The sequence below is a fragment of the Phyllostomus discolor genome, chromosome 2, assembly GCF_004126475.2.
Source record: "Phyllostomus discolor isolate MPI-MPIP mPhyDis1 chromosome 2, mPhyDis1.pri.v3, whole genome shotgun sequence".
Classification (NCBI taxonomy): domain Eukaryota; kingdom Metazoa; phylum Chordata; class Mammalia; order Chiroptera; family Phyllostomidae; genus Phyllostomus; species Phyllostomus discolor.
In genome coordinates, this window is record NC_040904.2 from 206,475,763 (window position 1) to 206,492,932 (window position 17,170).

The 17,170-nt window shown below is 50.9% G+C and overlaps 1 protein-coding gene across 2 annotated transcripts in view; it reads right to left on the reverse strand.

The window, feature by feature from the left end:
• Positions 1-17,170, reverse strand: part of LARGE1 (LARGE xylosyl- and glucuronyltransferase 1) — a 461,643-nt gene that overhangs the window by 64,915 nt on the left and 379,558 nt on the right. For both annotated transcript variants that reach the window (XM_036019534.1, XM_028532714.2), the window contains 2 exons: positions 3,564-3,676; positions 1,539-1,664 (listed from right to left, as the gene is read on the reverse strand). In XM_036019534.1, the coding sequence (XP_035875427.1) occupies positions 1,539-1,664; positions 3,564-3,676 (239 nt within the window). The remainder of the gene's footprint in view (positions 1-1,538; positions 1,665-3,563; positions 3,677-17,170) is intronic.

Here is a 17,170-nt window from a genome sequence, read left to right on the forward strand (position 1 = left end):
CCTCCCTTCCCCTCTCTAAAAATAAATAAATAAAATCTTTTGGAAAAAATTTTGAAACAACTAAGGCAACAGGAATGGCTATGTAATGTAAGAGTACAAAATTCCGTGAGCATTTTGACTGTAAATGAGATACAATATGTACATGTGGACAGGGACTAGAAGCCAACTAGAAACGATTAACTTACTAGAAGAGCAAGGTTTGGACTCCTTTTGTCTTTTTAAAAGTTGCAATTACTGTTACCATAGTGCCACATGGGCAATGGATACAAATTTTTTTAAAGATTTTATTTATTTATTTTTAGAGAGGGAAGGGAGGGAGAAAGAGAGAGAGAAACATCATTGTGCGGCTGCTGGGAGCCGTGGCCTGCAACCCAGGCATGTGCTCTGACTGGGAATTGAACCTGCAACACTTTGGTTTGCAGCCCGTGCTCAATCCACTGAGCTGCACCAGCCAGGGCTGGATACAAATTTTAAATGGAGTAAACTCCAGATGCGTACATGTATCTATCTCCTCTTTGATACAGTCAGAGAAGCAAAAAACGCACTTGGTGTCAGGCAGGCCTGGGTTCAAATCCTTGACCTGTTATTTAATGGCTGAGTCAGTCCTTCACGCCTCCTACTGTAGAAAAGGAATTCTGACACGCCCCTTCTAACTCTGGCCTCAGTCGTATGGCTACTTCGGCCAACAGAATACTAGTAGCAAGGACTCAAGTTTCCCTTTTGTGCACCTGGGCTTCCTCTTCCACCTCCGCTTTGTCATACCTACTGATGGGATCTGGGAGACACTGAAGGGCAGCCGCCAGCCATTCGACACTAGGTTAAGCTGTGTGACCAGCCAACCGTCCAGCCAACCTGCAGGCTCACCAATAAATAGTGGTTGATCTCAGCCACTATGAGCACAGTTTGTTATGCAGCATTATCTGCTGCAGTAGATAACCGCTACACCCTGGCTTCTTCATCTTTCTGCTGCCAGGCCGTCCCACTGTGTTTCGTACCTACAGACCAAGGAAGAAAGCCTTTCTGTCACTGTCCCTTCTCCCAGAGGTTGGATGAGACCCTTATGTTTGCACCCACACCTATCATAACACCTGTCATATTTTTTAACATCCGTTTCCTTGCACATTTCTCTTCTCCTCCAAGCCATGAATGACTCCCAAGCAGGGAGTATGTATTCATATCCGTATCTACAGCACCTGGCACAGAAGAGGCCCTCAATGAATGTTTTTGTTTGAACCGTATGACTGAAGTTTGGGAGCTGACATGAACCAAAACCACCGGCAGCAGGTGGCAAGAAGCACACAAGCTGGTCCTTACGCCAGGAGGCCTTATGTGTTTCGGAAAGCGCCAACGAGAAAAGCACAAGAATCCAGAACAATATAGAAGGAAAGCACATTGTCTCTGGTTCCTTCTCTCATCTCTCTCACCGCACTGCACACAGAGCTCAGCCATTCGTCCCCCTGACGGGTGTGCCCCAAGCCAGCTTCCCTCGGCCACCACGGGGCACCGCGCTCCAGCCCAGGGATGAGTCCCGACTCTACCTTCAGATCAGACACATCTCGGTAGCACTGCTCCGAGCGGGTGTGGTCCGACAGCTGCACGTTCCAGAAGCAGGGGAGCTGATACACGAGGAAGGGGTTCTGTTTGATGACCGCGTTGAAAATATCCTGGGGAAGGAAGCCAGAGACACAGTCAGGCGTGGGCGCGGGCACGGGTGTGGGCGGAGCGCTGACCGGAAGTGGAGGGTGGTTCCGCGGAGCACACCGCAGCACCTGCGTGCGCTCAGCTGTTTGAGCCTCCCGCTGCAAACACAGGCAGGCTCACACTGTGGGGCACCTTCCCTCGCCTCTGATGTCTAGGAACCGAGCCAAAGCAGCAATAACACTAGGCTAGAGATGGGGCAATGCCCCACGCTGCCATGAAACTCACGGGTCCCGCTGGTCTCATAACGCACCATATGGCACGCGGACGTGTGCGCAGGCTGGTAGGGCGCGCCTGTCCCAGCCGAGCGGGCACATAATAAATGGAGTCACTTTTCCGCCCCTCTTCCCACCTCATGGAGTAGCCCCTTGTGATCCATCCTGAGGCTCCTGGAGAGGAAACTGCGCGATGACAAGTTGCTGCGCTCGCTCAGGGGCTGAGACAAATTACGGAGCTGCTGTTTCAGCAGCTCTTCCTGGGGCTTGTGGCGGACTCGATGATGGATGCGCCTCGGCTTCCCGCGGGCCACGGTTCCCGGGGACGCACCCCCCATCCAACCCCGGCTCTTTCTAAAGAGGCTCCAGCTCTCTCGGGCTCCTCTCCAAGCTCCCGGCCCAGGCCAGGCCGTACTTATTAACTAGCTGCTGACAGGGGGCGCCGGGAGGTGAGTGATGGTCCCCCGCAGCAGGAGACGGCTGAGTCAACTATCCTCACCGGACACGGGCATCGGATTGCTAGCTTTTGGGGACACATTCCAGTCACTGTGACCTGACTTAAAATATGATGATGGAAGAAGGTTTCCCCTCCGGTTTCAAAAAGCTACCTGGGTAATTTTTTAACTCATTCATTATACTGTATCTTGTGTTTGGAAAAAGAAATTAGTTTCTGGCTGCTTGGGAAAGACTACGTAATAAGAAAGCCAAAAAAAAAAGAAAAAGAAAAAAGTAGTCGAGTAACCTTGCGGACTTTCTGATCTCCTGTGTAAGAGAAAACTTTGCAAGAATGCAACGACTCAGACAATTGAACACTGAACAAAACCAGAGTGAGCTCGCTTTCTGGATGGTTGTAAAAGGGTAAAACTCGGAAAGCCCAGAGAAATCATCCTTCTGTACCAAGGCGGCCACTCATCCTCCTGGAAACTCCAGGTTCAACGGTGAGAACCTGGGAGACCCAAGATCCACCCCTGCACTTCGTAGTGAAAAAGTTTCCTAGCAAAAATGAGAAATGGGGCTTTTATGACTTGAGGTTGATAGTTTGGTGAGGTTGATGGACTTTTCCAGATTGCCTGGATTAAAAGCTGGTTTCTCCAGCCAGGCAGTCTGCCCCTTCTACTTAAATGCATTGCCCTTGGAGACAGGGTCATAGTCCAGGGTCTAAGGAAAATGCCTTTGCTTTGAAAGCTGGGCTCTACGGCCAGGAAGGCCAGAGCAACCGTGGCCAGGCAATCTGCTGGTGCATTCTGGGACCGCAGGGGGCTGGCAGTGTGCTCTCCACGCTGAGATGAAGACAGTGACTTCCTCTCGACACACTCAACTGTCGCTCACTTGTGCGTCTGCTTCAGTAAACTCTGGGCTCTCTGAGGCCAAGGACGGTGGATCTTCCTTCACTTGTGTCTGAAACCCTATTTCTGAACACAGTCCCTGGCACAGGCCGGGTGCAGCGGAAGTCTGCTGAGTGAACAAGTGCACGAACAAAGGAAATAAACTCCTGGGCCGAGCTGTTGTCTCGGGCTGGCGGTACACGGCAGATCTATCCACGTGTATACAGTCTCACAGTAGGCGGGAAAAGAACGCAGACCCACGGACTTCCCAGTTCGTCTGAGAAGCAGCAGCACCGGGGTCTTCGGGACCGGCCAGGCCACTCACCTGGTCAGCTAGGGATGTGGACAGCATGCCCATCAGCTCCCTCTCGGCGGTGAGCCTCCACATCTGCTCCCATTTCATCTTCCGCAGCTTATCCAGAAGCAGCAGGATCACCCCTGGGCAGCAGCATAGGATGGAGGGTGAAGAAACAACGGTCAGACAGAGAGCCAGGCACGCCTGTCCGCCTGTGCTGGAGACGAACATGCCTGTGCTCAATCCCAGGCTCCGCCAGCTACTCAACACTCTCATCCAATGGGGGACCTTAGCACAGACCCCAAAGGCTGTCGTGAGCACTAAGGGAGATGGGCGGAGGAGCCTAGCACTCTCTGAACGGGGACGGTGGTGACGGCGGCCAGACACTGTGCGAGCACTTAATGTCGCTCAACCGTAGGCTTTGAAATATGGCTAAAATGGTGTATTTATGCTACGTACAGCTTTCCGCAATAAATTTAACAAGAGCCCAGCACTTGACCTGATATGTCAGACATTCCCTGTAAGTATTTGGTTTTCTGCTTTGTTTTCCCCCAGAGACATGATAACCTCCCTAGGTTTTTAGCTGGTGGGCGGCGTTTGGACAGTGCATGCCACTGATCTTTATCAGCCCCTCCGTGCCTTCCCTCTGGAGAAGCCTTAGCTCGTGTCAGTGTTCTTGACATCAATGGCTGTCTTAAGCCGACCACAACCAACACACACGTAAACTACAGTGAAGGCAAGTGCTGACGCTGGGCCTTCCAGATGAGCCCCAGAAGCCTCTGGTTTCCTAAGAAACTGATAATAAGAGGTTGTTGCCTGCTCCTAACATCGTGTTTCCTTTTTGTTGTTGTTGTTGATTTTTATGGGTAGTGAGTGGGGTGAATGGGTGATAGTATCCCCAGGAAAACTGCCATCATACACCCTTTTATATTTTTAAAAATGTGAAAACAACTAAATGTATTACTCAGGCAAAAACTAACTAAAGTCACTAGTAAAAGTCTAAAAAGAAAAGTGCATGCTGGCTTAGCTAAAAGGCCCAGAAGCAGCCGTCTGCCCCGGGTCGGTCAGCGCATGCGGAGAAAGCACGGAGCCCAGCACCTGCAAGCCGAGAGAATTTCCCTGGGGGCCACTGTCGTTAATGTGGTGGATGGAATTGTGGCACCCACGGGCTCCCGAATCCATCTGCCTCAGGATGCGTAGCTCAGCAGAATGGTCGGGGAGAAAGCGCCAGGCAGTTGAAAAATGATGTGAGTTGACACCCAGTATATACATTTTTAAGATTGTTGGGAAGAAGCTGATTCCCCAAACCACACATAAATGTCAACACTGAGACTTTTACTTATTCCAGCAGCACATATTTGGGGGAAAAGTATATTCACCATTTAGTGAAAGGTGTTTGGTCAGTTACAGTCAAGATTAAAAAAATACACACACACACACACACACACACAGTTATGGGAAGACTGGGATAGTACACAGAGACCTGAACTTGTAAGCCAGAAGAGCACATTATACCTGATGCTTATCTCCTTTGTGCTTTTGCTAGTTTTCTTGAGGATAAGACTTCACTGGAGACTCACAAGATCCCTACAAGCTGGATGTTGTCATCCTTATTTTAGAGGTGGGAAGACTGAGGGGCTAAGGCAGGCACTTAAATGATTTGCAGTACGAGGCTAGATATACCAGATCCCCACTCAGACCTGCTGGACCCCGGAGCCACTGCCTTCTTTGCCCACACCACACAGACCAGGGCTCCAGCGATGCCTCTTCGGGGCCTTGGGACTCAGGCGGAATACTTCTTATTTTTTTGACTATTGGTTTCTACTTTGTAAAAGTAGGTAACCGCTGCTTGCCCTGCACAACTCGGAAAAACGTTCACGCCCCCTAGAGGTAGGCTGGGGAATGTTGAATCACCGGCCCTCCGGGTAAAAAACAAAAACAAAAAACCTGATTTGTAGCTTTGCCCATTCTCCTGGTGTAACACTCCTGTCATGGCGGATTTCCAGCTACCAATGTGACAGTCACTGAACACCGGCTGGGAAGAAATGTGCCCGGTTGGCTTTCCCAAGTCAGCGTGAGCTAGCTCGAGCATACCAGTACAAGAATTATCCCCCAAACACAAAAGCAATTTTAGTAAAATAGCAAAGTTCACCACAGTGCATCATGTGATTGCTTCTTTGGGGAAGACAAGGACGATATGCACAAAGTTTCAAACCAAGAGAACACAGTGATGGAGTCAAGAAAATAGATCCAAGTCAAACATGTGAAAGAGAATTTCATGAATTCTCACTGCAGAAAATAATTCGAATGATGTTGCCTAGGAAAAAACGGGGAGAGGGCAGAGGCTAGAAACAATGGTAAGGATATTAATGCACACGTTGGAGCTTCCAAAGAGGCCAATGGCCGCTCTATCAGTCTCTGCATCCTGAACTGAGAACTGACGCTTTTAACTGGCGTCAAGACTTGGCAAGTCCCCAGTGGCAGATGTGACTCCGCTGCGTGTGTCAGGCTCGTTGAAAAGAGGGCGGGGTCTAAACAGAAGGCTGAATACAGAAATGTAGATTGTTCTCTCAGTTACTCAGCCTTTTCTTTCGGGTGGTTTTAATTTCATTTTTAAAAGCACGGACTATTTTAAGCCAACAAGAAAGTACAGAAACTAACATAACAAACACCCACCATCCCGCTTTAATACATGCTGATATAGTGCCACATTGGCTGTCAATCAGAAAGCATTCCTGACAAATCAGAAGCTCCTCCACCACCTCATTCTAGCGCTTCCTTCCTGCGGGGTGGCCGGCATCCCGAGACGGGTGGGTTTCATTTCCTTGCGTATGTTTTTATTTTATTTTCTACGCACATATCATAAACAACATATGGTCTTTTAGAGTGCTTTATAGTGATTCTATTTTAACTTACTTTTCACCCAACGTTATGTCTTTAAGATTTAACCATGTTAAGATTTTAATACCCAGCTTATTCATTGTAATTGCTTTATTTGTCATATAAGTATACCATGGCTTGTTTATGCACTTTCCCAGTGAAGGACATTGGGCCATCTCCCAGGTTTCTGCTATTGCAAACCATGCTGCAATAAACATCCTAATCCCAATTCACCGGCACACGTCCCTTCGGGCTCACGTCTGAGAGCTCCACTGGGGCACAGCCTCCCAGGCAGTGTGGGGCCGCCGTGCGGGCGGTGCTACCTGGTCCTGCAACGCCTGGAGCTACTCCATCTGCCTTCTCTCTGGCTTCCCAGACATCGCTGAGCCCCAGGAAGTCTATGTTTAAAGTGGTTTCCTCATCTCTTTTTTTTACTCACTTATTCAACTTCCTTGTTTTTACTGAGCACCTCTTACATGCAAACTAACTGCAATCGACTTGTATTCGTGTTTCTTCCCTACTTTTTCTAATCTCATGGGTTTCGCTCCAAATAGCAGTTCGGGTATTTTCTGGATGCATAACATTCGATCTTTGCCAGGTCTCCCATTTGCGGAAAACATGCACACTGTACGGATGCCATGCCACGACTGTGAACACAGAGATGTGCAATGCTTATGAAAATAAACACAGAGGAGGCAGGCCCAGGCAGGGTGGGCTGGGATTTGGCCAGGCAGACAGGTGGGGATGTGGGAGACACGGACACAGGCAGCGTGGGGACATTGGGCTACGCCGGGCCCACAGTGTGTGATGACTGGACAGTTTAGTTAGAGTGCTTTGGGGCCAGTGCCATGGTATGAGCCTGAACAAGTGAGCAGGGAACAGATGGGGAAGGGCCTTGCATCTGGGCAAGAGAGGTGCTTTCCGGCCGTTTTCACATCATTTCCTAAACAGAAAACCATGTCCTTATGACTCACTGGGCGAGACAGAGGAAGCTGCTTGTGGCTGGAAGGACTGATCCAGGGGTTCCGGCTGCCTCGAGTCCCACTCAGGTGCCCCCGTGGCCGAGGAGATCACTATTTCGGCACGTTTGTCAGCCACGGGGGCCACACTCCTCAGAAAGTCCTGCTGAGGATAACTGGGAGCTGGTGAAGGGTTTTGAGCACGGGACAGACCATGGCAGCATGGGTTTCAGAAAAGCCGACCTAACACGTTGCTGTATTGGGTCACTTCGTAGGATCAACGACCTCCAGGATCTCCGGCAGTCTAAGCCACAGTTTCCCAGACTTGGGTGCCGGCCCGTCTGGGTCTTGCCACAATTTACTTTTCTTCCCCCTTTCATCAGACCATTCCTTCCGGCAAAACCGGCACGACACATTGCCACACAACCACCTCTCTTTGCGAACCTGACAAGCTAATACTCAGCCTGGTTCCCGTCGGCACCCCCAAATGTTTACTAAATATACCACTCTTGTTCCCTGGTTCAACCAAGAGTCAGAATTGAAAGGGACACAAGAAATCATGAGCAAACGTGTCGCAAAGCTCATGAAACCCACTCTCGGCTTCCTCACTCTTTGTCTCTTCTGACTCACAGCACCCTGAGAAAGGACACAGCCAGCCACCATCACGGCCTTTGGACAGATGTGGGAGCTGAGGTGCTAAGAAGTGAGGTCACTTTTCCAGCGTCACGGTGCCGGCCGGTGCTTGGCAGGGGCTTCTCACTGCCCTGCCTGCTAAAGGGTCTGCATCCTAGAACATCAGAACTAACTAGGACTGTGTATTCCATGCCAACGGGGACGATGGGGTGGTACTTTGAAAGACTGCGTCATGCTAAACACAAATGCCACATGGCTTCTCGGCCAACACGAGCTCATGGGAATCGTGGTCCCCAGGACCTACCACCTGGCCCTGTGTGAGCTGCCCTTGACAGGTCCAAGAAACCACTGGGGACACTATGTGGCCTTAAACATATGTCCTCATTCAGGAGTTATTTCTTCCACGATTCACTTTAGAGGTGGGTCGTGAGCACCTCCTTTGGTTCTACTCACTGGGTTAACTGGGGACTTAGCAGTGTGCAAAGCGCAGCCCCTGTTCTCGGGGAGCAAGGCCTACCAGGGGAAGGAGATGAGGAACCCAGAAAGTGCAAAGCACCGTGATAGATCCGAGATGTGGTCGGAACCACGGGGAGCCGGTGCAGGCAAAATGCCCAGCTGCGGTCTGAGTGTGGGGGACGCGTCCAGGAGAAGCCTCCCGGGGTCAGTGATGTCTGACCCGAAACACGGAGGGTGCAGAGCATCACCCACGTGAAAGTCAGGCCGGACGGGCGGCTCCCTCCAGGGCTGTGAACGCCCTACGAGGGAGCCATTATGTTCCACCACATCGGAACGGCAGCCCACAAGCGGTCATAGCCCAGTTCTCCCTCTCCTCCCAAAAAGGAAAACCAGAAAGGGGCTGTCTAGCATGGGGGAGAACATCGGTCTTTGCCCATGAATTTATAGTTGACCACAGGTTATCTGGACAAAACCCTCACGTCCACAGGCTGAGGCAGTGAAGTGAATCCTGGCATTCCTGCTGCTACCCCAGAAGAGGAAGCTGCAGGCAACACAAAAACCGCGGTGCACCTAGAAGCTGAGGTGTGGGTTGCAGTGCCGATATTGTCACTTACTAGTCCTGTCTCTTGAAGGAACTCACTGGGCCCCGCCTCCTTACTTGTACTATGGGGCAAACCCAATTGAACTTGAACATGATTATGAGGATGAAAAACCGTTTCTTCAATTATCTGGTATATGGCGTAATGTTCTGTTTCCTACGTCCAAGTGAAAATCTTGTGACGTAAAAAAAAAGTATCTGGTACAGCAGGGAAGTATTCAACGTCGCTGACTTGAGAAATATCGATGGACAATCAGCGTGCGTCCTGAGCAGTTTACTTACTACCATGCATTCACTCATCTAAAATCCTTAAACGTCCTCTGTGCAGAATCCACCGGACACTTAAAAAACGTGGGAATGCTGCCGTGGTCCATCCGTATTCCTTCCCAGTTTTCCATCAGCTTATGGTGCTGTAACCAGTGTCACTAGGACGTCCCTCGGGGTCATTGCAGGTGGCGGTGAAGGTATAGCAACCACAGAAGAAAAAAAATATTAAAAGAAAATGCACCACAGGGAAAAGTGTGTGCATAAATTATGTTCTTAAGCAGTGAAGGAGTCTGTTTAGGCTGTTAAATATAATCACGCACATGGGCTTATCACAGAATCTGCCTATTTCTTCAAAGGTTACGAGTTTGCAGGCAGATGGTATCAGAACAGCAGAACAACATTTCCAAGAGAAGCAAACTCCATTTACTGACCTCACTCCTGTGGTGCTGGGGAGAGGCCCTAATTACGACCGACAAAGGCTTTGAAAATGCGAAGTCATACATAAAAGCTTCTAAGTAGGTTACTGAAACTGGACCTTTCCTCATTAAGGTCCATAATTATCACTCACTCACCGCACGTAAGTCCCAGAACTGATACAACTTTGTGCGTGCGTGCGATGCGGGAGCATGCTCTTGAAGTGGACACTGGTTAACATGATGAAAGTGGCTCCTTTTGAAGTTGGACCCTTTCAAGCTGAAACGAACACTGATTTGGCTTCCAAACACACCCCCTCGAGGCGGACTTGGACACTGCTTGCCTGCTGTCAGGAGGATGGTGGTGCCAAGAAGTCTGACTTTGGCCTTTGCCTGGCATTTGCTGTGGCATGATCTGCCCATTTCCACACTTCCTGGCAGGGCCGGGGGCGTGGAGCGGGCACTCTGCACAGACGCAGCGCGCCCGCAATCTGACAGGTGCTCCCGATGGAGCTGGCTGGGGTGCACGGGGCTGGGGGCGCTTTACGTTCAGCATGGTGGTGTTGGGAACATAACAGACCCATGTGAAATAAATAAATGAATAAACACATTAAAAATGAAAGGCTTCTCCTGTGAACATCTGGTACAGGGATGGGGTGTTTCATCTTTGGATCTGTTTCTTCTGCCCTAAAAGAATATGGAGCAAGAGCTCAGAAGCCAAGATGGCAGGGAAAGAAAGGTGGATGTCTATGCAGAGAAGAGAAAGAAATCATGCTTTCTTTTTTAACGAGACAAACACTGATTTCTACCCATGCAACTACAACATGGAAAACAGACCGGAGATGATAATGCCAATGATACCTACCATTTGTCAAGCGACTATATACTAGAAATAAGGTGCTTTCATTGATGGCCTCGAATGCTTATGACACATCTGCAAGGGAGATGGAATTATCCCCATTTTACAGATGAAGAAACTAAGGCTCGCACATGGCTGGTGAGTGGCCAAAGCAGTGTTGCTCTTTGACCTGTGGTCTTTCAACCATGTGTGTTGCCTCCTGGTGTGTGCATGTGTCTGTGGACACGCTCATTATTAAATACGGCAAGGCCTGGATGTGTCAACGGCTTAGAGCCAAAACAAGCCAGGTAGCTCCTGAAGGAACCGAAAGTAAATGTTTCCAGGACTTGGAGGAGATCACAGGCTATAACCAGATTGCTTTGTAGAAAACCTGGGGGGTGGGGAGACCAAGCACAGAAGGCCAGGAAGGGCAGAGCAGGCCTGTCTGAGGTCGAAGCTGCAGGCCCAGGGCGGGGCCCAGCCTGGTACACTGTGAGCGCAGGTAGCCAGCTGGAGTGAAGGCAGGCTTCAATCAGCACAGTGTGGGAGCCACTGATGTCACCGTGCCCTCCTGCTTGGCAGAGGTCCTCATCTGTCTGCCTCTGAGCCCACTGACTAACTTCTCAGCATGGGTCCCACCACCTCGTGCAGCGAGAAGAACCCTTACACTTTTCAGCACGGGAACCACCTTAAACTTCCGTAACGAAAACCTGTTTAAGGGGAGGTTCTGCTACCCTCCCTCCCTTCCCCCCTTTCCATCCATCCATCCATCCTTCCTTCCTTCCTCTCCCTCCCTTCCCAAGCGAACAGCCTTCATCTTTTAGCCCAGCTCAAGAATACAGCGAGAATGGGTGTGGTCAGTTCAGACCACATGCTTCAGAAGGAGACACTGAGGCCCGGAGTGGCTAGGCGCCTCCTTTGGATGAGTTCAGGGCAGGTGTCCGATGAAACCTTCCATTCCTAAACTCAGCGTTTCCCGCGGCGTGTTACAAGGCATTCTGCAGGATGCTAATGGGTGTTGCGGGAAGCCAGGCTAACGAAGTTAATTAAGTTTGGGCGACGGCCGTTCAATAAAGTTAACGGGTTGGCTGCCTCAGTTGCGCAGGATCCCTCCGTCTCCCAGGAATCTGGTCGGGTATCGCCTCTCCCTTCCCTCGGAGTCCTCGCTTGCTTTGCATTTTCTCAGCTCTCCACCCGCACTGCCAGGGCTGATCCACGAAAATGAATCGTTTTTAGTCCTGTAGCATTTCCTGGGGCTTTGCCGGCTGGAACCACGGCAACCTTAGGTGCTACACAGGAGGCCCTGGGGATGTGCTGGCTCTCACCCTGGGCGTGTTTATGACAATGACCCTCATAACTGTGGCTCTCTTCTGCTTTGAAACTCCGGAGTGCTCCTCTCATGCATGACCCAATAAAAGGTGAGTTTATTAAAAACCACTTAATTTAAAATCCCCTGCTGATTTCACTTGGGACTCACTTTTGATCACATCAATTAAACGTTCAGCTTTTTTGCTTTTAAAGCTTTTTTTTCCCCCCTTCCTAAAGCCCTTGATCGGAGAGAACAAACGGAAATCCTTCCCCCTGGAACTTTCCCAGACCATTCTGAGATTTTTGAAGGTGTGGATGGATGAAGTACAAAGGGCTGCTCAGACCTGATGGAAAGCTGGCTATCTGTCACTCACTCATTCATTCATTATCTTCCGAGCAACTTCTGGGTGCCAGGCCACAGATGTGCAGAGATGAAAGCAGCAGTCCCTGCCCGCGAGAGTCTGGAGGCCTGTGGGCATGCACACAGGGCACTGTGCTGGGCAGCAGGGCTGGCTCAGAAGGAGGGTGGGGTCAGGTCTCACGTCACGGGGAGCAGTCCTTCACGAGAATAAAACTTGGCCCTTCCTCCCCTCTCACCGGACAGCATGTGTTTGGCCAACACCGTGATAGGGCTAAGAACAGAAAGGGTGGGGTAGCTGGCAAACACTTTTTAACCAGGACATGCAGGACGTTTTTACTTTTGAGCTTCTATAGGCAGACTTTGAATTTGCACCAAATACACACATCCAGAAAAGTACACGGATTGTAAGTGCACAGCGGGATGAAGTCTCACAAAGTAAACTCACCGGTGTAACTAGGACCCAGATGAAGAAACAGAACACCGCTAATGTTTCATTTAAGACCAGGAGCCCTCCCCCAGGCCCCTAGGGTCACACATACACCCATCATCCTGCTATCATCCTGAACTCCTGCACCCGAGTTTAATCAGTTTCTACATTTTACGTAAGTGGAATGGCCTTTTGGCTCAACACTATGCCTGTGAAATCCATTCACATTATTGCATGGAGTTGGAATTTTTTCGCTTGATGCTGTGTAATAACCTATAACATGAGTAGATCGTACCCTAGTTACCCATTACATTGCTGACGGACACTGGGTTGTTTCCAGTTTGAAAGCTGTTATAACCATAACAGAACAGGTCCTTTGGGGTCATGTATATGCCTTTCTGTTGGGCACATGCCTAGGAACGGGATGTCTGGATCACAGGGAGCGTATGTACGTTCAGCTTCGGCAGGTCTTGCAGAGTGGGTTCCCCTGTGCACGCCGCACGGTCGTGTGTGAGAGTTCCAGTCGACCCCCACTCCCACAAATAACAGGCATTGCCCACCCGTGTGCGCTTTCGACCTCCTGGTGGGCATGTAGTGGTATCACGTTATGAATGATAATTTGCATTTGTCATGATGAATGAAGCTCAGCGCCGTTTCAGACAACTGCCCACGTGGGTACCCTCTTTTAGGAAGGGCCTGTTCACGCCTTCTGCTCAGTGTTCTTCTGGGTTCCCTCACCAGTTGGAAGGAGTTACTTATGCATGTACTGGGCAGAGACCCAGTGCTTGATGTTGTTGCGCTTCCCTGGGTGCAGGCTGTTCGTTGCCCACTTTGCTAGGTTTTCCTTTTTTATGGAATCAAAAAATAGTAGCCCGGAGACACCTCAGAGGTTATCAGACTCATACCCCACCCGAAGGAAAATGAGGCTCAGCAAGGTGGGTCTCATAAGTGGGTGGCTCAGAGGAAAATAACCACTGGAAAGAAAAGAAAGTTCAGGGATCCCGGAGATCCCCACCCCATCCCCTGGGCTTTATTTCTCTTCCTCCTCCAACTCTCTCCACTTCTCTCTAATTGATCTGTTTAAATTCACCCCAGTTTTTCTTCTTCTTTCTAGGCTCATTGGCCAAATGCGGGGGATGATTCCCGGTCAGCTGTGCTGACCTGAGGAGAGTCGACTGTACAAAGAGTCCCTCTTGACCAGAGATGCTTTGCAGATAAGTTGAGGAACGGTGCTGCTGTGGGTGGCATTGGGTACCACAAAAAAAGGATGCTCAAGTCCTAGTCCTGGCATCTGTGCAGGGGACCCTACTTGGAAACAGTGTTTGCAGATGTGATCGAGTTAGGATGAGCCATACTGCATGAGCCTGGTGTCCTCACAAGAGAAGGAGTGATAGAGACAGATGCGGAGCAGGAGGGCCCCGTGGATGCGAGGCAGACATCGGAATGATGCTGCCATGGTGAGGGGCCACCTGGGGCTCCCAGGAGCTGGAAGAGGCAAGGAAGCATCATGGCCTAGCGACTGCAGAGGGAGTGTCAGCCAGCCAGAACCCTGACTGTGGGCTTCCAGCCTCCGGAACTGTGAAAGGGTACATTTCTGTGAATCACCCAGTGTGTGGTACCTCGTTACAGCAGTCCGAGGGAGCTGACACGGCACCAAGACCCCAAATCTGCTTGTTTTGTCTCAAAGAAACATACAAGAAGAGTAACTTGCTCCCCAGCATCCTGGGCTGTCATCTTGGGCCAAATGTACGATTGCCATTTTAGAGATTTGGACAAATTTTCAGACAATCAGTCAATCACAGAAGGCAAGTGATTTGCTCACGGGAGACAGCAAGTGATAAGACAAACCTAAGGCAGAAACGATGCTCACGGTCTGTGGTTTTGGCTCTCCTCCCATCCAGGAAACCCACCGGGAGATGAGTCTCTTACAGGACCTGCTCTGAGACCAGACAGCCCTGCACACGCAGTCCACCAGAAAGCGCGGTTCACAGGTACTGAACACAGACCCTCTGGCCACACCCAGGCCGCTGAAGTCAAAGTAGTTAGTTATTAAAGACTCTCCCGCTTGTCTCTTCCAGTAAGGAGAAAGTGTTTTCTGGCGCTGTAGAGGGGGAAAATATAGAGTCCAAGATTTCGGCCTTAAAATCACCAGTGAACAAGATGGAGATTACAATGCTCGGAGAAGCCAGGTGTCGATGCAGGAGGCCCGCACAGCCCACGTGATTTGCATGGGGGGCTGGAGCCCCGAAGACTTCCTATCAGGTACTGAGAAATAACTACTCTCCGCACAGAAGTCAGATCTGCGGACCAGCTCGTTGGCATGGAGAGTGGACTTTCTGTTTTACCAATAACGAGCCTGCCCCTCCCTCCCAGTCTGGCCGGATGCTTCGCTGCACGAGGTGATGTCTCATTTGCTTACCAGGAAGGGCGAGACGGCGTGGACGGCCGAGCACTTCTGGCCAGGTGCCCGTGTGCGAGCACCTGATCGGGTGCTGGGCTAATGGACTGCAGACAGGGCGAGAGGCCTTTTGCAGTTCCCCGCTTAAACAAAGCAGGCCCGCATGAAAGGGCACAGTGCGCATCCTTTCATTTTTCATTCATCCACACGCTCTAAGGAAAAGCGTGCACGGCAGAAACCGCCACTGAGGTATGTGGCCCTCACAGCCTTCTTCTCTGCTTTCACCCCTCATCCCCCAGCTCCTGACCCCCAGTTAACGGACAGAACTAATGCTTTGGGAGTGCCCCTTAATGTGCTAGGTGTTCTGCTGGGCATTCTCCGCTTGTCCACTCCAGGTCCTTGGTCTGCCCTTCTCTGATGCCCTCTGTGCCCCAGGAGGCCCATGCTTTCAGATGGAACTGTAACAGGGTGCAGCCAAGAGGGGAGACTCAAATAGGGATCTGTAATAAGATCCAGAAGAGCCTGGAGATAATTGGCTCCACACCACGGGGCCACACCTGCCCAGAATCTGGCAGCTGTAGCCACTTGTGAGAGGAGCTGGAAATGGGGCTTCAGAGGAAGATTGGCGCTGGGATTTAAACTGAGACGCGGCAGCCATTTGAGGGGGGAGAACCATGGGCAGCCCTGCAAGAGAGAACCCCACAGCTTTAGCAGAGTGAAGACTCCCGCAGCCCTGAGAGGGAGAACCACGCGGCTCTGGCAGAGTGGGGACTCCCGTAGTCCGGGGGAGAGAGGACCACGTGCCTTTGCCAGAGTAGGGACCCCCGAAGCTTTAGGAGATACGGTACTCTGGACTGGGCCAAGGGGAAGGAAGGAAGGACTGTGTCTGTTTGTGGGTGCTTTAAGGGAGTTTAGGATTTTTGGTGAAGACATTAGGTCCCTACTTTAAGTTTGTATAGCATTAAATAAATGTTTCCTTTCCTTTTCACAAATCTCTTGGCATTGAGAGATGTCTTTCCTCTGACGGCAGACACAACGGACCTGGGGGCTTCTTTCAGTAATAGTATATCGTCCCAGGCCCCCCCTTGTTTGTTCTGTAACAGAACCACATGGGATCCCTGGCGCTGGTGGCGCTTTCCTGGTTGGAAGCATCAGCCACACACTGGTCAACCAAGGTCTTCCCGGCTCCACCGGCACGGTGTGTGCCGACGCTGGCACACCTCCCTCGGAACCACGCGCCAGGCCCCAGAGGGCAGAGGCCCAGGGAGCGGGAAGGACGCCCGGCCACCCTCCAGAGCAATCTCTTCATTTTATAGACGGGGAGACCAAGGCTCAGAGACTGGGCCCGATGCCCTAAGCTTACTCAGTGGCACGGTCAGGATGTGAGTGCAAGTGTCTTGACTCCAGCTCTAGTTTTTATTGCTTCCCCGACTGGCTGGAGAACAGCAGCAAGGATACAATCACCTCTCAAGCCCCGCAGTGGATTCCTTGGAGGCCGAGCGCAAAGACGAAGAGTAAAGGTCTTAGTGTCCACCTACACGTCAGCCCTGTGCTCACCAGCTACGTGACCTTGGGCAGGTGGCTCGATGGCTGTTCTGTGGTTCAGCGCGCTGCTCCGTAAAACAAGCATCACCGACGGCCCCTACGACTGTTGGGAGCTACCGTTATAACTTGCGGTAAACTTTTAAACATAAATTAGGTTCATTCTGGTCACTTGTGGGCACTGAAGTCACAGCTCAAAAGCTGAACAACAATAGTAAATGGTGACACCGATCACCACCGATGGCAGCAGCCGACTACTGGGCCTCTACCAGGTCCCCTGCACTTAACTGGGCGTGTCTACTACCTCTGCTCCTTGTAACGTCCCGGCAAGGCTGAGTAAGCAACTAAGCACGAAAGTCAAAGCCCAGACTCACACCCAGCTCCACCTGGCTCCCAAGCCCACGCATTCTGCCATGCCTTTGCTGATGAGAGGGAGTGGGTGGGTGAGGGGTGCAGAAAACGGGCCACAAACAGCAGCAGGCGGCCAGTCTGAGCCCGTGACGGACTGAAGGTGGACAGTTACTGTAGATACTTTGTGTCACTGAACTGCGAGCTCC